The following is a 21083-nucleotide window of genomic DNA, read 5'->3' on the forward strand; positions in this document are numbered from 1 at the left end:
TAGCAGCGGTCGCTATGACTACGCACAGTGTCAAGTGATAGTCTGTACAGCTGTCGACACGGGTGACTTGCCCCGACATTTTTTTCTCCTCGTGGTGAAGAAATCGTCCGGATTATTGAGGGAAATTTACTAATGAAAACTACGCTCCGTTCCCAAAATGGGCTTCCGGAATCGGAATCCAAATTTCCGGACTCGTGAGTACAAATAACGTTACGGAAATCCGTTCCCGTGCATTTCCGTCCGGACTGTGAGTTGTCCGGACTATCGGCGTCCGGATTATCGCGGGTCCACTGTACACGTGTTGTAGTTTAAGTTAAAACATATTTTATTGATATACAGAAATGACAAAGGGATTAGTCAGCAAATTTTACCAACTTATAAACGACTTCTCCCGTAAAATTAACAAAACAATGAATAATAACATAGTCACATGATGGTACAAAATACAAGAATATTCAATTCAAAAATGTGATAAAGAAGAGAGTATAAAAAAATTGAGCATTTTGGATTAAGTTGCTTTTGAATGATACGTGTTGTATATGTATAGACGAGTGAACAGGCACACGTATTCATACATGTGTGTGTATTGGATGAAGATATAGTAAATATACATACATGATGTATACTTGGTATTTACAATCTGAAAACTTTTTGTCCGTACCTCGAATAAAGAACTTTAAACTCGTCTTCGGTATTTTTTAGTGTGTCTTATTTAAATATCACAGACATGTACATAAATTAACCGACCATAGGATCTTTCTCCCAGTATTTTTTTTCTTTCTATGCATATTATTCTCGGTTTTGATTTTCCTGAAAAGTTTGACATTTTGTGTTCCTAAATGGTTACTTTAACTGCTTGATAATACCGCTGAAAAAAATGACGTTTGATACCTGAAATTAGCTGCAGACAATTACACAACTATCAAATTATTAGGAACACAGGCGCTAACAGATTAAACATACCACTGTCATATCAAACAAAAATTGAAAGTAATATTTTCTATGCAAGCGCCTGTTGGCTCACATGAGGGTACGTTATAAATATAAATGAAAATATCTGAATGCGTACCACTCTTATATTGTGAATGACGATGTGGCTAGCAACAACTAAGTTTTATGCCACATGATATATATGTTTTAGCAGAGACATATAATATGTCTTTGGTTTTAGTAACGACATATTATGTTTATGTTCGATAACACAGTATTTTATGTAGCAAATAAATGACCACGACAATGGTACACAGATGAAGATACGGCCGGAGACAGATGTCTGCTTATTGTAATGTTCAAGTCAACAATGTGTCTGATTTTAATGCGTTAATTGAACGAAATATGGTAATAAATAAATAATCACATGCACCCTAATTAAATTGCACTGCGGTCGGTACTGACGATCTGCGGTGTCTGATTTTTGCCGAGTCTCTACGAGTTTGCTATTGTACAGGTAACTGTCTTCTGATTAAATATATCAATCAATGTACATGTACGGTAACAAGCGAATCTATATGTCTGTTTATAGCCTTTACATTAATTTCATTAACGTGCAGTGACATCAGCAAACGATTAAAACTTCGACGATGTCCTTTGTAAAAATCATCTAGACATGTCAATCACACATGTGGCAACAAATCTGAGAGTATGTGGGCGGACCTATAGTAGGCTGTGCCTGATTATGGTGTGTCATCAGGTAAACTGTCCACCCCATTCGATGCAGGTATCCCAGCAATCTATTGTCTAATTAATTCTCTGTAAAAAAAGTCTTACGCTAGGATTTATGAGAGTGTCGCCCAAAACATAAGGGTATAATTTCACAATATTTAGTTTATATTTACTTAAATAATCACTGTAGCTGTTATCCCGTGTATTTGTTATTAATTATTGAGATAATACACGAACACTAATTGTTGCGATTTAAAACGTGTAATTTCATTTATTTATTTAAAAAAAAAAATCCTACGGTAAGATGTGAGATACAGGTAGTAGACATGGACCAACTACAGCCTAACATCCTTCTGGATAACAACATATACTCCCCTCAGGTAAAAAAACCCCATAGGGGTCCGATGGGGTCATTGCGAAACAGGTATACTCTCTATTGTAATTAAGATATGTGATTGACAGGTGTTAACAGTTGGTGAAAACATTTCTATAACGGTAATTACACGGCATGTAATTGTTCTGTGTATAGAGAATTAATCTATATCGCTTTCACTAACTTCAATTATGATTATATTACGCGATATAGAGATTTTTTTCCAGAAAATAATGATACACCATTTATAACTCATTTATAAGTATGACCGTTTAATAGATCATTCAGTTTGATTTCATTTGGTTTTAAACGGTAACGATTTGGAATATATGATTTCCTAGCGAATTTTCAATGATTGCGGTAAAACAAAACCACGATAATGATATAATATATCTATTATATACTCTTCTCCGACATTCTCTTCACAGAAGGTAAATATTTTCTTCTGGAACTCCTTTGTTACCTACCAGTTCAATGGACAATTTCAAATTACATGATCTATCATCAGGCTTCGTTGGACGTAAAATAGACTGGTCTGTAGATAGAGAAAGGACGAAATAGTTCACATTGTTTGGACGTTAGGTCTTGATCGTAATGGTGACGTCTGTATTGTTAGTACGTTATTTTGTTTTGCTTCCAAAATAAAAGGGACGGGAAAGATTCCCATGTTATGCTTATAATTAATTGAAATATGTTAAAATGTATTTTATAGATTTCTTTATTACATACACCAATGTATTATTTTCTCACAATAAAGAGGGCACATCGGACTATACATACACATCATTCTGTAGTCTATGTATTTCAAACAATATTTATTTGACAATTTCCATTTAACAATATACACAACATTTATAGTATACACACATAGATTCCAATCATGCATGTAATAGAAAAAAAAAAGAGACCTCGCATAATGATTTTGCTGTGACAATTTGGCTGTTAATGAAATAATGAAGTTGATTAACTACTATATATATAGTTTGGAAAATATGAGCATGGATTTCTATATCTACAGGTAATTTGAATGCGCCCAAGTGTATGTCTATGCTATTAGCCACCCCGGAATCGTCCCTGTAAACTGCAAGTAGCATATATATCAACATAAATAATGATAGTAAGAAAACACACAACGTCTTTAAGTCGTGTATTTAAACTACGAAATGTTTAAATAATTGTACAGTCTATGTATGAAACCCGCTACAAAAAGTCAGACGAAATAATTATAAGCTATAGTATTCAGGATAAAATTTGGTTTTCTTCAAACAATTACGAAACCAAAAACAAACATTATGTCCCCGCGAGGACAAGTAATGATCTTATCAATGTTTATCGTCTTCTCATCCGTCACAGGTCGTACACGTATATGGATCAATTTCTCAAACAGACATCTTACTAGCTATATACTTCAGATATATGTGATGACTAAATTATGCAATTAAGGACTTTGCTAGATCACGTAAAAATAAGTCCGAGATCTTTCACTAAATAACGAGCCCCTTATGTGGCCTCTCCGAGGTCATGGCATCTGAGGTCATGCACAAAGCGCCATCTATAAACAGGTCAGCTAAATCAGTAGTGATTAAATGCATAGGCCTATATACAAGTATTGAATTGCAGATCATTTAAACCACATCATTTATCAACAGCAGCAATTGAGACGTTAAGGGAATTTCGTAGACTCACTATACGGTATCCAGATGTTTTTTTTATTTAGTTATACCCATGATCGTCACGGAGAACCGTATCACTTCGAATTCGAGTCTTACATTAGGGATAGGACACTTGCATGTAAGTCACAAAATCTACCAATCGTCTCGACTGCTAGCGGTAAAAAAATCGGTACACGTACAACGATAAGGGTCGATAATGGTCAACTGAGAGCCACACCACCACAGGTAAAACCGAGGGCTGAATGTAATCGTGGCCCTCCGGGGCTGCATCATCAGGATTCGCGGCGGACAAATTGCTTTGATGTTTCGCGGAGAAACGATCACCGCGGATTTTGATGAACACATTACCACCGGGGATCGCGATGACGCCGTTTTCATGATCCCTGATAGGGATTTAGGGTGATCGGTCGCTGTGATTTACCCCTTGAATAGAAAATCAAACGCCGGCACATGGTGACTTTGTGTTCATTCCTACGGTCTGCACTGTAACTCAATCAATATATGCTCAATCCCCATTTAAATGGAAATCTTAATAATAATGTACATACAATTGATTAAAATACAATTATCAGTGAACTGTAGGGAATTTGTGATGGGTCAGAGAGGCGAATCGCCTTTAGAAGACCTCAACGACAGGTAAGCTAGGTAACAGGCGATTGGAATCCGAAATGTGTGTTGAATTGTCCATGTATAGATTAATTTTACATTCCAGAGAGGCATCAAAAATATTTTGATAAATAACATACATATAGATTTAAAATTAAAAAAGGTATTCACTTTTAATTTATTGCATTTTTAGTACAAGATTCACATCCTTGAAATGCGGGGGGTTGGGGGGGGGGGGAGGGGGGCAGTTTTTTTTTTTTAAGTTTATCTTTTATCTCAGAGAACCAATCATTGCTCAGAGGACGTGAATAATTACAACTTAGCATTGATAAGACAGGACATGAACAAACTCAGTTGTTAATCCCAACACAGACGTTCATAAACGTACGTACATAGAACATGATGATATAATTTACGTCCGTAAAAATTAGGGGATCACGTGGGACGCTGGGTCGCTCACCCACAAAAACATTTTCCGGAAAACCCAAGCTTCATTCACACCAATGGGATTAACATAGCATGGTCTTTGTCAGTGCATCGCATATTTTCTGGATGTTTGCGATTTTGACATTAAATCTTGTAGTAGCATGCACAATTATGCCGCATTGGACACAAACTCCAGCGGTAAACAAACACACGTGTGTAACACTTGTGTCATTTTGATCGTCCAAACTCTCAGACGCTTTGATTTAACTCCATATAAGTAAAGCGTTTTTATGATCTCGATATGACGTAAATTGCAATAAACATTTTAATCTGAAAACAGCGCACACGATGTTTTGTCAGAGTACACATTAAACAAAACAATCAATTGGTCATATATATATATAAGCCAGATCGTCAGATTATTCACAAAGGACATCTGCAGGAGAATTTATCTCGTAGCATTACAGTGACCTAGTGCTGTTACTGAAACGTGCACATCATGTGTGTAGGCTACCTCACGAAAAGTGGGACCACGCACCAAAAGTTAACCGACCCCGTCAGGCACAAGCTGATCACCGAAGACCTCTTCCTCGGGGCATTAATTAGAATATAATTAGCGGCAGTCTACTGTACCGAACTCATTGAATTGTGGAAATACCTGTGTACCTGAGGAGTGTCCAGTTCACCTGCTGACATAGCGGTGTCCTGGGGCGTTAATTAATTAGTTACATCGTTGTCATGCCTGACTGTCTTATGATTTGTTGCATTGGCCAGTTTACCTGGGTATCTCACCTGTGCACAATATTATCGGTATCAAGAATATAACAGATCATATGACACGTTAGTTTCTCTGTACAGACACTTATGCATGTGTGCGATCATGTGCACTGTGAAAGAGTACGATGTTGCAGTAATCATAATTAAATAAAAATATATAACAATAACTAAGATATATATATATTTAATAACATCGATAAGATTTCTTATGATATCGTAGGCGGCCTAATAACTTTATTCGACATTTCTTTTCTTCGTTCACTAGGCCCTACTGTACACATGTATACCCACCGCCAGGCGGCGCTCCCTTCAGTTTAGCGGGAGATTTGTATTACAAGTGGCGGCCATTTTGTTTGTTTACGGAAACGTGACGAAAGCTTAGACCTTGAACAAAATCACGTTATATATATATATATTGCGACATTTAATTTCCCCACTCACGGAATACCATCGACAAACTGGGATCAGAATATCAAATTTCGTCTAGCTTTTGGCGACTTATGATACCCCTTTCACCGGCAAACACTGAATTATCGGACAACATGAAATCAGGGTAAGTTATGTTCTAATTTGTCTTCGAATCGCAGATTTTGTCGCTCTCGCGATCGTCATAAAGTACATTAAACAACATTGAGTTAATATGTTCATATGAAATACTTCATGTTTCAGGACTAAATTCACCAGCATTCATGATCCTCGGACCACCCGGCCCCTACGCACAGCCGATTTATAAATGTTGCATCTTTCAATCGTAAGTTTAATTTGCTTGCCAAGTGATTATTTTTCAATCCTTCACCTTCACTTCAGGGTCAATATTATGATATATTTAAAATGGATTTACACATATATATGGCCATACACGTTTTTCGTTTATGGCGTTTGGTATGAACGTCCCATAACGTTACTTCGTTTTTCAATGGATTTTCTTGAAATTCGATACACTATATTGGGGTAGGCAATATTAATAATTTCGTCAGCTATAATATTTTACCCGATTTTTTTTCATGTTTTCCCGTACATTTGTTACTATTTTTTACTGAAATAGACGAATATATGCACCATAATTTATGGTAAGTATGAGCATTTTGTTCTTTATTCCTAATTATACGCACAACACTATTTTTTAAAATGTAATTAACATGCAATTAATATTTACGGAATCGGCTACGGTAAATTAAATATATATATAAATGAGAGGGATTGTTACTTGTTGTGTGCTTTAAATTTCAAGGAAATCCATTAAAATAAAGTCCTAATTAAAAATTTGTCAAAGTATTTAAAATAGATCTACGAAGTAAAATCTATATACAATTTTTAGCACATTTTATTTACATAGACCATTGGAAAATTTGAGAAGAATCTTTCTTCTTTTATTTTATGTGAATTATTGCTGAATTAACACACATTGATTGCTTTCACCATCAGTTTCCCTTTTAAGTTGATCATCCCCGCCCCCAATATATTAGCTTGTATGCAATGCAAGATGGCTGACAGGCTGTCATTTTGAATTTTATAATTTTGAAGTTTCTCAGAGTTATTTATGGATCTTATTCAAAAGACACATTTTAGACTTCTGTTTTCAAATTATTAAGATCTAGAAGAAGAGAAAAGTGATTCCTTATTTAGGAATCACTTTTCTCTTCCTTCTTAGGCCAAAGAACAGTCTTGTATATATGATATATAATTGATATTTATATAATAATCATACAATTACACGGTATCTCTGGGGGTGTCTTTTTTTTTATTTGACATGATAAGTTGTGTTTGTTAGCCTATAGTAATTACAACTGTACATGTCTCCCAGCCCTCAAATTTTGGTGCTGTCTAATAATTCTAGAATTTATTGACCAATTTACACGAAATGGGCCAGGTACAGTTCACAAAATTATGTCAAAACCCAGGGTCAAAGCTCAAGTTCATTAGATTGAAAGGTTAAGGTATTTTTTAGCCCACCATCATCAAATGGTGGGCTATTCCAATCGCCCTGCGTCCGTGGTTCGTCCGTAAACAATTCTTGTTATCGCTAATCCTCAGAAAGTACTGAAGGGATCTTTCTCAAATTTCATAGGTAGGTTCCCCTTGGTGCCTAGTTATGCATTTTGAGACCAATCGGAAAACAACATGGTCGACAGGCAGCCATCTTGGATTTTGACAATTGAAGTTTGTTATCGCTATTTCTGAGAAAGTACGTATACTGAAGGGATCTTTCTCAAATTTCATATGTAGGTTCCCCTTGGTGCCTAGTTATGCATATTGCATTTTGAGACAACTGGAGTAAACTGACCAAAGGTCAAGGTCACTTGGTCAAAGGCCAAGGTCAGATTTTGTTTCACTATCATTCCAACCAATATTACTCAGTGATTTAGGCAGATGGGTTCTTGATGATTATGGGAGATATATTTATTGCCTCATGATCAAATTGATGGGGTCCTTTAAATTTTCAGTGTTCTAGTTAATAAATTATAATAACCCAATTAACTCTCAGCCTGTCCTATTATTAAGTTATTACACCCAAACCAGAGTTACAATATGTAAATAGATCACTAACTGTTTTGTTTTGTTTTCTTTTTGATGGACTATAGAGTGTCAATCCGGAAGAAGAATCCTGATCAGCTCCTGGAAAAATCAGTGTTCTTGCAGTATTGTCAGTCAAATCTCAAGGAAAGGATCCCAGAAGAGGAACATTTACATTATTTCAGACTTTTTTCTTTCCTGTGTAACAATGCCTCAAACAGCTAACACATTTTATATATAGTATACAATACAATGTGTATTAATAACAGTCCAGTTAGAGTGCTGTGTTATGCAGTAAAAATACTTAATTCTTGATGACATGTTGGTTTTATGTTTACATTAAACGGTAGTTATAATATATACTAGAGAAACAAAGTGGATAATGCCTTGTACAGGAGCAGGAGTATGACAGTGTAATAGTACATGACTGCTGTGTTCATCCATGGAAGGAATCTGTTATTCGAAATAAAGTTTTCCATAAGGAAAAAAATAGTGCTTTTGTTAGTCTTTCAAGAAAATGTGCAAAGTGAAAGGAGATTTCTGTGATGTTTTATGAATAGTAATTCATTGGTCTAGAAGACATGTATTTAATAAGTATATTTCTGGATAAAAAAACATTCTGAAGCAAAATCTTTTTATATTTTTCTGTACCTTTTCCATACTTTTTCTGTAACTTTTCTATACCTTTTTTGTACCTTTTCAGTACCTTTTTCATACCTTTTTAGTACCTTTTTTGTAACTTTTTAGTACCTAGAAAAAGTTATAACTTTTTTGTACCTTTTTCATACCTTTATAGTACCTAGAAAAAGTTATAACTTTTTTTTAACTTTTTAGTACCTAGAAAAAGTTATAACTTTTTTGTACCTTTTTTATACCTTTTCTGTACCTTTTTAGTACCTTTTTTGTAACTTTTTAGTACCTAGAAAAAGTTATAACTTTTTTTTAACTTTTTAGTACCTAGAAAAAGTTATAACTTTTTTGTACCTTTTTCATACCTTTTCTGTACCTTTTTAGTACCTAGAAAAAGTTATAACTTTTTTTTAACTTTTTAGTACCTAAATTATACCTATTTTTGTGTGAAATGTAACTTTTTATACCTTTTTTGTACCTTTTTTGTAACTTTTCAGTACCTAATAAAAGTTATAACTTTTTTTAGGTACAGAAAAGTTATCAAAAGTTATAACTTTTTAGTACTAGATTGGAACCGCTGTTTAAACATGGTTCCAATCTAGCATCAAAAGTTATAACTTTTTTGTACCTAAAAAAGTATAACTTTTTTGTACCTTTTTTCGGTATGTGTACTGGAAATATCCAATCTCTACCCAGAGTTAATTTTGTCATTCCTTACACTCACATCTTGGTGATCATTGATGGGGACCTAGCGCGAATTGTTGCTGCGATGCGTTGAATTAGGATCAATTCTAATGTTGCTTTGTTTTTTACTGAAGCAGCTGCATGTTAACATGATCTTTATCTATGAAAGTTTCCTTTTGAAGCATTTGACATTGAAGCTGTAATAAACTACTGATCTTTAGACTTTTAGACTTGTTTAAGATTTTATTCAAAAATAATTAAGTGTAACATTCCACCGCTGCCACAAATTGTAGCGTAACCACCAACTGTAGCAGGCAAAATTAAATTCTAGTTGTGAATATTTTGACTGCAAAATTCCTCTGCATCCATGCATCCAGTGTCCTTTGTGGTAGTGCCAGGAACCCGCTACAATGTCCGAGTTTAGAAAGGTAATCGTGGGCAGTTGAGTAATAATAATTCCAACACCGTCGTAAATTTCGTAATTACTGAATTCAGCATTCGATAGCATCCAAGTACAAGCAAGCATATAGTAACACCTAGGCACCTCAAATTCAAAACCCATGAACTATCTCACAACTCTCCCTTCCATACTGAAGTTTCAGGGCTTTTTCTTGGGGCTTTTTGGGGCCGTTAATGGGCCCCATTCCCCAATGAAATAATTTCATATTTAAGTAAAATTCCCAAAACTTGCAGTTTACTCTTGAAAAAATCTTTCCCAATTCATCAATTTTCTTCCCAAAATGAGGCTTGGTTTGGTTTGGTTTATTTTGTTTAACGTCCTATTAACAGCTAAGTTCATTTAAGGACGGCCTCCTGTGCGTGCGACATGCATGCGTGTGGCGAGTGCGTATGTGTGTTTTGGGAGGCTGCAGTATGTTCATGTTAAGTCTCCTTGTGATAGGCTGGAACTTTTTCCGATTTATAGTGCTACCTCACTGAAGCATACTGCCGAAGAAATGCAGCAGCACACCCCACCCGGTCACATTATACTGACAACAGGCGAACCAGTTGTCCCACTCCTAATATGCTGAGCGCTAAGCAGGAGCAGCAACTACCATTTTTAAAGACTCTGGTATGTCTCGGCTAGGGGAAAGAACCCAAAGCCTTCCTCACAGCGGTGAACGCTCAACTAAAGGCCAAAAGTGAGGCATTGTCAACGGAGACATTAGGAAGAAGAAAGTTGTTCAGGAAGAAGAGAAAAGATAAGATCCCAAATTTAGTCACCTCTTACGGTCATGCAATGGGGGCAGCAGGTACAATTCTTATGCCCTACCTGCAGGCAGCCAAAATGAGGCAAAAAGGCCTTTTCCCAAACCAGTGACAAAAAGCCCTGAGTTGGTCAGGCAAACAGGACTTTAACTGCCTTTTTGACATATAACCTGACCAAATCCTGTAGGAGTGGTCGGGCCAACTATGGGAGCAGTCGAGTAAATTGACCTAATTACATGGATAAACATACATATAACATTTAGATGGTGATTAGGGATGAGTATACATGATTAGCATGGCCAGATAATATAGACAGGGACACAATAAAACACCCCCAGCGTGCACGTGGTGTAGCTTCAAGTAGATGTACATTAATTAAGGGGCAATTATATAATTATATATAATTAACACCTCCTTAGCCATGCATGTGGACCTTAAACATAACCAGTGTCCTAATAAGGGTGCAGGGCGCGGGTAATTGACACTGGGGGCGCCCTTATTAAGATTAGTTTTTCTGAAGTTTTATGAAACAGACTATACCTTATAGCAGAATACCTAAGGCTGTGGAAACGGTAAAATATTCAGTCATAAAAATATTCCAGATGAAGATATCTATTCATTATCATATGTTAAGCTTAAACATCACTTGAATATTCCTGTAAACTTGTGTAGTGGGGGATGTTTCTAATTAGTGCACATTTTGTGTTCTATGTGTTAACGTGTTGTATCAAGTTCCTGTGCTAGTTAGGTAAGAGTGCCGTTGTGTGTGCTTGTCCACGTGTACCAGTCATGCATTGTGCATTGTGTCGAGATCCTATGTGAGTGTACTGTGTTTGATTGGTCGGTCGTGTGTGCATTGTATATACGGGTGCTGCGATCATTTACAGCGGGCATTTTGAAGTAGGTCTAGATCTGGTTAGCAGTAGCGGGGTGCATTAGGCGGGATGGGGGTTGATATATAACTGATAGAATGTAGAGGGTAGGGTATAGGATATAATGTATGTTGTAAACGTTGGGCCCATTATGTGATTGTGTAGTGTACTTGTTGTGGAAATGTAATAAATATTGTTAACTGTTTAACTGTGTCGAGTCTCCTTCACCAACATAGACAAGCAAACCCATCGAACCTAGGTTGACGGACGATTCAGGGTAGTGTGCCGGGTGCAATTTGTACACAACAAACTGGGCCCGTCTCGCTCCTGTTACAATTGTAAACCATGCCAGCTGATCTTTAGACCTGATAATGTACTTGTGTTCCACCATTTATGTTCAAATGGAACTCTTTTGTGTTCTATTTATAGACACAGGTGATTTCCCAGATTATATCAGACATCGTTTTCTTTGACCTAATAATTGATTTACAGTGTACATGTCTTTTACTAGCTTTCTGTTCTGAACAAAAGTTATTTATCAACAAGAATGAAGTCTTTTACTTTATCTTCAATTTCAAATAAAGATGGTAAATTAGTTGTATGTGTGTTTAGTTTCGGGTGCTCTTTGCACCAACATGTCATCTGTAGGAATAGACAAAATGTGGCGACAACTTGTATTCCAGTTACTTAATTTGCTGAAGAAAATTGAACACATAAAGTAGCAAAACTTTTCACATGAATTATTACTTTTGAACACCATTTTGACACTCAGTCAAAGATTTATTTCCTTGAAAAAAGGGAGGGGCGCCTGAAGGGCGCCCTTATTAGATCTATATGTTATCATATTCTACTAATAACATATGCATTAATCCGAAGGGTTCTGATCATGATATGTATGACCGCCTTTAATTAAAGCTGCCTAGTGACTAAGCTTACGTAATAAGATCGTCAGAAAATTCGGACTATACATATATATATACATATGCATGAACTAATAAAGACTACAGGGTAATAAAACATGGTACATAAGTAACAACTTCGAGTAATACTGATATAAAAACCATTTAGCAATATTTCCAATGTATTAATATTTACCTTTTTTCGGCCTATCGGACATTCAGACTATCGGGGCTTCGGACTATATAAAGGACATTCGAAATATAAGGGTAAAAAATATATTATTTTGCATTGAACCAGAGTATCAGACCTAAAGTTGACAATAAGAAAGTCAGCACTAGAACTCTTCCAGCCAGTGGTTACGCTTTGCAACTTTCTCTAGATAACTTCTGGATATAGGTGAGTGACGGTGACAAAACTTACATTTAGCTTCTTGCATCCCTTTTCCAACAACTCTTGGAAACTTTTGGCTGTGATGCCTATTCGAGCTTCTCGCTTAACATCTTGGATCTTGTAAGCCCTCATACCGCCATTAAACAAGGACAGGAATCGATCCCATATCGACATTGGTTACTTCCGTTAGGCTAACTTATGCAAAATTCTAAAAATATAAATGTTAATGGCCGTCTATTGAAAAGTTGTGTTTCCCGCCATACACATGGGCGCCGCCATTAGAGTACAATGTTTACATTTTTATTACGCACATTTTAAACGCATATTTTTTATTGTATGCTCTATGCTTTATCTAGAATTTTATTTTTGTTTGGGAGGAAAAAATGAATCTGGGCTATATCACACAGAATGTTTATTCAGTTGGCGTTTCTCGTAATTTCTCGATACCACGAGATTTGGGATTCCATTGGAGTCAATGTACACAAACTTCGTTGTTGTCAAGTGGAATATAGGATATATGCCATTTTAATGACACTTAATATTTCGATGTGGCAACTTAAACCCATGTCATTTTAGGATAAAGTAAGTACTCTTAGCTGTGGAATCCCGTTTTTGTTTTCTAAGATTAGAAACTTTATTTATTCCATTTGGTACCGACCCGACTGGGCATGCTTTTCATAAAGACATAATGTCAGGTTATACCGGCCCTGAACTAGTCACTTAACAGTAGCATCCGACTCATACAATAAAAAAGAAAAGTAGATCACATTGTTGGGCAACAATTCCATCAGTGATTACGTCTAGACATATTTTATTGACCACCAGTCAAAACTAGTCGTTTAGCAGGTACATGTACCCGAATTTTCATTCACTTTTAAGAACTCTGCAATTTTTTAGCGGATTATTCAGGCCATTTAACCTGTACTTAATAAAAAAAATGTAGGCCTGCATATTTTAGGTCTGTCTTCCCTTTAAAGCAAACTATTGTTTGATTATTTCCATTATAAACAAGCAAAAAAAAAATAATTAGACACTGAAAATGGTAACTGTATAATCCAGTAGATGGTTTGTTATTATCTGTTATTTTATTATTTCTGTTGTAAAAGTTCAAGGAGTAGTAGTGTGCAGCCAGCCGGGATCGAACCTGCGACCCTAGGCTTACTTGTCCGCCGTTCTACCGACTGAGCTAAAGGGAAATTCCCCCTAGCCGGAATAAGCTAGAAGGCGACCATACAACTATGTACAATATTTACAATTAAAACCCGGCCTGCTACACTACTCCCTCCTACAAACGTGTTCGCCCCCGAACACACCAACCCAGGTTCTATCTCCAAGGAAGCCTCTTGCTTTCACTTGGAGTGGTCTGCGGCACCCATGTAAAAGTTCAAGGAGTAGTAGTACTAGTGTGCAGCCAGCCATGATCGAACCTGCGACCCTCGGCTTACTGGTCCGCTGCTCTGCCAACTGAGCTAAAGGGAAATTCCCCCTAGCCAGAAGCTAGAAGGTGACCATACAACTATGTACAGTATTTACAATTAAAACCTGGCCTGCTACACTATTATATTTTAGGTCTAGACAGCTGAATACAAATAACATTTGCTGAACTAAAACAATTGAACCTCCCTAATAATGTCAGCCAGGTATTGCAGGAAGATTCACTCAACTTAGGCTTTAACCATGCCTTCAATGTATTGATGGTAAATGCCTGTCATATCTGTTTGAACTCTTTGCCAAAAACAGCTCTACTTACAACTGTACCAATTTTTCTAGTGAATGATGTTCAATACTCCTTTTCACTGAGAAAAGGTTCTGCTGTCTAATATGTTTCAACTGTACTAGGTCAAACCATATCTCAACTTTGTTATGAAAAATTTCAAAGGGCCTGAATCTTCACCAACCTAAACGTATAAGTAAAAGTACACCTTATGTCCAAACATATTTTGAAAATCCTTTTGTCTTCTATATGTACATGTATTTTTTATGTTATATATATATATATATAATGTACTGGTTGAACTTGTGATGCATCATTTAACGGTTTCTGTGCTATATTATGATATACTCCTTTAAATTTATCTCTAAATAATTTCACTTGTAACCTATTACTACTGAAGCACAAACATTTATCTGAATTTGATATCTAGATCTTAGTACAATCCTTTTAGCACACATTTGTGTTAGTTCATTATAACTCAATGAACAATATCGTTGATATACATGTATTCTGTGACTACACGCTATATGTATTAATGAATGCCTTTTTTTCTGAATAGATATTATTATTATTCTATTTATGATATGAATTAACTGATGAATGTTCATGTTGTTAAATCATTTAGGATCCAGCCATTACAATTGTTCTGTCAATATATAGACTCATAACCGAAGTGCACTCTGAATAAATTTTGAAGCAACTGAAAAGATAAAAAGCAAATAAAACTCCCATAATGAAAATGTTTTTGGATAATTAACAACAATCATTAATCAAATCGAGTTTTATTTAACGTTGATACACGGTAAAACAATATAACAGCTCTATTGAACTATTAAAACACATCAAAGATACCCTCAAATTAATGATAAATAAAACACAATCATGATATTTTAAAACATAGTACTATTTGACCAAGGTTAGCTAAAAAATCGGGGTTACAAGTTTAAAGAAACTGTATTTCTGCTTGTATGCCTTACTCATGCATCTTGGTCCGTATCAGCTGTTCCTGTAATGTTTTAAATTGTGTTTAGTGTAGATACAACTAATTGTTCTGAGTGGTCTGGTAGGACATTCCAAATTTTTAGGGCTTGTGATCAAAATGAATGTTTGATGATGCTGGGTTGTGTTTGTCGTAGTGATTTTGGTGACATATTTCCATATTTTGGGTTGTCCTAGTCATAGTAATTTAGGCAAGATATTATTTTAATGTCCTTGGTTATGAATTAGTCATTGCAATTTGGGCAAAATAATGTCGTGTCCTTGATTGTGTGAATTATAATAGTTTGGGTGAGATGTTGTCGTGTCCTGTTGTTTTTTGTTGGTTAGTTTTATTTAACGGTCTTGAAGTCTTGGATCATCAGGTTTAAATGTGAGATGTGTATTCTGTTTGACAATAATGTCAAATATATGTTTGTATAAGATCATAGATGATTGTATAATGTCACCCGAAATCAACGTGTTTGAAAAACTAGTCATTACCTTGCAATTGTGTATGATGTAGACTGACATTAGAAGATTTGCACAATAATTTTTTCGGCTTGTCACTTGATAAAAAATGGAAAAACATTTTGCAAACAAAATTATTAAAAATTGTACAAAATGAACAGTAAAGTTTATCTCCGAGATTAAAGCCATCCTCAACTTTTATAGAAGCTGAACAAAAATGAGATATATTAGTCATTGATATCAAGGGCCATTATGTAATGCAGTTGTCATCAGCTCGTCATTATTTTGTGATTTTATGAAAGAAAATTAGTGTTGTAACGCAACTTGATATTTCTGGTATATGACACATTGTGTGTATATTGATGGGAGAGTCAATATACCTGGTGTGAAATACGAACTAGGCTTTCAAGAGAAATGCATGTATTGACTAATTGAATTGATTAATAATTGATATGCTACTGTCTAGAATTATTCAGTCCAAGTGATCTTCATAATTTCCAATTTTTTTTCAACACAATAAAATGAAATAGATCAGTGATGTTTGCAAACCTGCAGGTGATGTGATTATTGGTTCTAGACTATGAACGACAATACATGTACGGGACGTACAGGTAATTATGTGACGATTGTTTCTAGCTCACTCTAAACGACATATATGTATGGGACGGACAGGTGATTTGACGACCGGTTCTAGACAATAAACAACAATACATGTACGGGATGGACAGGTGATGTGACGACTGGTTCTAGACAATAAACAACTATACATGTACGGGATGGACAGGTGATTTGACGACCGGTTCTAGACAATAAACAATATATGTACGGGACGGACAGGTGATGTGACGACTGGTTCTAGCTCACTCTAAACAACAATATATGTATGGGACGGACAGGTGATGTGACGACCGTGGCCGGTTCTAGCTGAATATAAACAAACAATGCATATGCGGGATGGACAGGTGATGTAACGACTGGTTCTAGCTCACTCTAAACGACAATATATGTATGGGACGGACAGGTGATTTGACGACCGGTTCTAGACAATAAACAACAATACATGTACGGGACGGACAGGTGATGTGACGACTGGTTCTAGCTCACTCTAAACGACAATATATGTATGGGACGGACAGGTGATGTGACGACTGGTTCTAGCTGACTATAAACAAACAATACAGGTACGGGACTAACAGTTCACAGATGTGATGACGATGACATTTTGACAGAGTTATATAACAATGCATCTTAAATTATTACAACAATATTGATGAACAAATTTCTGATGCATCTGTCAACAACCAGAAATTATACTGGAAACTATTTAAGCAGCTAATTTACAAAACATCATCATCAGACATTCCTCCTTTGCAACATACAAATTATGATGGAAGCACTTCAACCTCCTTTTCGGATTCAGATAAGGTTAATGCTCTTAACTCTTATTTTGCATCAATATCAACTATTGACGAACCTAATACTGACCTACGTACCACAACCAGTTACTTCAAACTTCTCTCTTACAGATGTAAATGTTAATGAAACAGAGGTCGAAGATGTATTAAAAACATTAGATATAAACAAAGCTACAGGACCAGATGAAATTAGTAACAGGGTGTTAAAGAATACAGCTTCTACTATTTGCAAACCATTGTGTATTTTAATAGATCACTTTCTGAAAATTGTTTCCCAAATAGCTGGAAAATCGCAAATGTTGTTCCTTTATTTAAAAAAGACAATCCCAGCCTTGTGTCAAACTACAGACCGATTTCATTATTAAGCTGCATAAGCAAAGTGTTTGAGCGTCTTGTTTTTAAAAATATATATAACTTTTTCAATCTAATGATTTATTTTACAAATATCAGTCAGGATTTTTACCAAATCACTCAACTGTCTTTCAGTTATTGGAGATCTACCATAATATTTCTTCTGCCATAGATATTCAAGAGGAATGTTGTATTGTTTTTTGTGATCTATCTAAAGCTTTTGACAGGGTATGGCATAAAGGATTACTACATAAATCAAAAAAATATGGAATAACTGGAAATTTTTTATTATGGTTAAAAGATTATCTATCAAACCGAAAACAAAGAGTTATCTACAAGTCATGTAACTCTAAATTATTAAACATATCAGCTGGGGTACCCCAGGGCTCAGTGCTGGGTCCTTTACTTTTTTTAATTTATGTTAACGATATTGCCGAAAATATGATAAGCATCAGTAGACTTTTCGCTGATGATACCTCACTGAGTAAGTCATCCCGATCTACTCAGGAGATTGAAGCCTTTATTAATCATGATATGCTAATATTAGAAAATTGGTCTAAAAAATGGATGATGAGATTTAATGCTGAAAAAACTAAGGCTATCCTTTTCTCAAGAAGACGAAACTCACAAATACCAGATATTGTTTTTCAAAATGTCAGCTTGTCATTTACTCAACACCATAAACATCTAGGGCTCAATTTCTCAAGTGATGGTAGTTGGTCTTACCACATCGATTGCATTGCCAAATCAGCTTATAAAAAATTAATTTTACTAAAAAAACTTAAATACACAGTGTCCAGATTTTCATTATCAATACTCTATAAAACATATGTCCGTCCTCTTTTAGAATACGCATCTGTAGTTTGGGACGGTTGCTCTCTTCAGGACTCAGAGAAACTTGAAAAAGTTCAATTATTGGCCGCTCGAATAGTCACAGGTTTACCTGTTTATGCATCAAGACAATCTTTATATTATGAAACAGGTTGGGAACTACTGTCAGAACGTCGTAAACAATTAAAACTATCAACTATATTTCGCATTCAAAACAATATGACACCAAATTATCTTTCAGATCTTTTACCAAACTTGCGCTCTGTAGCATCTGCATATTCCACTCGAAACTTAAACGACTTTACAATCCCAAGATGTAGGACCGAATTATTTAGGAAATCATTTATACCCTCTTCTATATCCCAATGGAATTCCCTTGCCCCCACATTAAAAACCACTAACTCTCTTGTTGGCTTTAAAAATCAAATAAAACCTGATATAATCTCAACTCCAAAATTTCTCACTATGGGAGACAGGAAACTCACATTTTTACACACAAGACTTAGAAATAAATGCAGTATTCTCCAGGATGATCTATTTAGGGCCAATTTAACTAACGATCCGTCGTGTTCATGCAGAGATTTTGAAAACAATTTTCATTTCTTCTATTCTTGCCCTTTATATACACTACCTAGAAATCAATTACTAAACAATCTCAGAAGTTTAAATCTTCCAGACTTTTTGTTATATGATATAAATACCTTGTTGTGGGGAAACCCAAATCTGTCTGAAGACCTGAATAATGAGATTTTTAACTACGTATGCAAATACATTAAAGATACAGACCGTTTTTAGCACCTCAACATCTTTTTTAAGAAATACAACTTTTAATCAATTCATGCGACAACCAGGTAAAAAATGTTGTGCAAAAAATTGGGCATCGAAACAGCTGTCAACAACTAGTTTTAAACTATTTTCTTTCTATCTTTTTTTTTTCTTTTTCTCCTTTGCTTATCCTTTTCAACAGTGCTATTTATCCAAATAATAACAGTCGGACCTTGTTATCTTGAACATGAATTATCACATATCCAGAAATCATAAGCAATGTATAATCCTAAAAAATTGAACACACAACTTAATTATTATTGAGTCTATATTATTAAAATTGATACAGTCCCATTTCTAGCAATCAGGAGAGCTCGAGATAACAAGGTCCAAATGAAATTGAAATTGATATTGTAATTGAAATTGAAATTGTTATTGAAATTAAAATTGTAATTCTAATTCACTGTAAAGTATTTACAAATTTATTTATAGCTTATATGCAGCCTTTATACACTGTAAACATTTGATGTATGTTCAGGAGAGGGCCTCGATAAGTTTGAGAACTTGTGCCCAAATCCTATTTGTCACTATAATTATGAACCATTTAAAGGCAAATAAATATGTTTAAACCAACAATGCATACCCTAGTACATGTAGTTCATTCTAAAACTCAAAATGTCCTGGTCAACTGACAGAGGTAATTGACTGGTACAAGCAATGAACAGCTTCTTAAATGCCTGTATACTGTACTTATAATTCACAGGTACGACTGAGGCTAGCTGACTTAAATATTCATTTTGTAATAAATTGAGCGCTTGAGGGGGCCTATACTTTGATGTGTGGGATTATTGCAGGACAATAATAACATTTGTTATTGTTTTTAATTACTTACAATCACAATAGATATGAGTGGGATCAGACAATGTTCTTATTGCCAGATAAGTGTTGAACAGTTTTGACTGTCAGTACTCTAGTATTTACTTTTTATGTTGCTGAATTTTGTAGTACTAGTTGTTACTCATGTTTATCAGATTTAAGATGTTTGACTTGTATTTTTGATCCAGGTGGAAAAGGAACATTAATCAAACTACTCGACTCTTTGACAGGCCAGGTTAATCAGAAAACCAGCCAGACTTAACACAGGCTGACAGTCGTGTTAAAGGACAAATGATGCCTACTTGCTAGATAGTAGAGAAGTGTCGTAGTAAAATTATGCCACGGAAACTTCCATTTCGAGTGGTGCATGTTTCTGGCCAAGATGATGGGTACAAGGCTAAAGAACTGAACACACATAGTCCGTTGACCAGAGGATGGCAAGCTGCAAAGTAAGTAGTGTCAGTGTAATGGAACTGCTCTAGTAAAATGTTAATGTAAGCTTTCATCTTATGCCATGGTGCTTTAAACAACTTTTCAATAACCAAATGTCCTAGAATCCAGATATCCAGATGTCCCAGATTCCTGGAATGAAGCCCACAGCAAAGTCTGAAAAGAAATGACCTTGATCCATATTTTCAAGATGACAGAGGTCAAATTTGTTTAAAAGCTACAATGACTTCTAGTGAATAACTAAACTGTCAAGCAGCCTAGAATCAAGATATCTGGCTGGTAGGTTCCTGGGATGAAGCCTGACACAGAAAGGGAATCAGCCATATATACTCAATGTTACAGGAATTAACTTAGCTGTAATAATTACTGGTACTTGATTATAAGTCGTTTTGATTAACTGATCTTGAATAATTAAATCAGTGAATATGTGATGATACAGGCCCCTTGGGGCTGTTCTTTTAGTATCAACCCAAAATTATCACATTTGATGCCCTGAATGGGTGGGGGGGCTGCCGAGTT

At 35.4% G+C, this 21083-nt stretch overlaps 2 protein-coding genes and 1 long non-coding RNA gene across 7 annotated transcripts in view; 2 read left to right on the forward strand and 1 right to left on the reverse strand.

Moving 5' to 3' along the window:
- LOC117344969 (DNA fragmentation factor subunit beta-like) overlaps positions 1 to 12982 on the reverse strand; it is a 33804-nt gene extending 20822 nt beyond the window's left edge. The window contains 1 exon segment of the mRNA XM_033907875.1: positions 12747 to 12982. Coding sequence (XP_033763766.1) covers positions 12747 to 12890 — 144 coding nt within the window. The 5' untranslated portion in view covers positions 12891 to 12982.
- Positions 5767 to 8458, forward strand: LOC117344971. The gene is made up of 3 exons (XR_004536315.1): positions 5767 to 6070; positions 6187 to 6268; positions 8100 to 8458. It is a non-coding gene; the product is annotated as an uncharacterized LOC117344971 (long non-coding RNA).
- A 177-nt stretch (positions 12983 to 13159) lies between the features above and the next one.
- LOC117344610 (centrosomal protein of 104 kDa-like) overlaps positions 13160 to 21083 on the forward strand; it is a 50183-nt gene continuing 42259 nt past the window's right edge. For 4 of the 5 annotated variants that reach the window (XM_033907424.1, XM_033907421.1, XM_033907425.1 and 1 more), the window contains exons 1-2: positions 13177 to 13298; positions 20303 to 20563. In XM_033907424.1, coding sequence (XP_033763315.1) covers positions 20451 to 20563 — 113 coding nt within the window. In that variant the 5' untranslated portion in view covers positions 13177 to 13298; positions 20303 to 20450. Of the gene's footprint in view, positions 13299 to 20302; positions 20564 to 21083 lie in introns of all 5 variants that reach the window. The other variant, XM_033907422.1, reaches the window with a different exon arrangement.

This window comes from Pecten maximus, chromosome 16, assembly GCF_902652985.1.
Source record: "Pecten maximus chromosome 16, xPecMax1.1, whole genome shotgun sequence".
Taxonomy (NCBI): domain Eukaryota; kingdom Metazoa; phylum Mollusca; class Bivalvia; order Pectinida; family Pectinidae; genus Pecten; species Pecten maximus.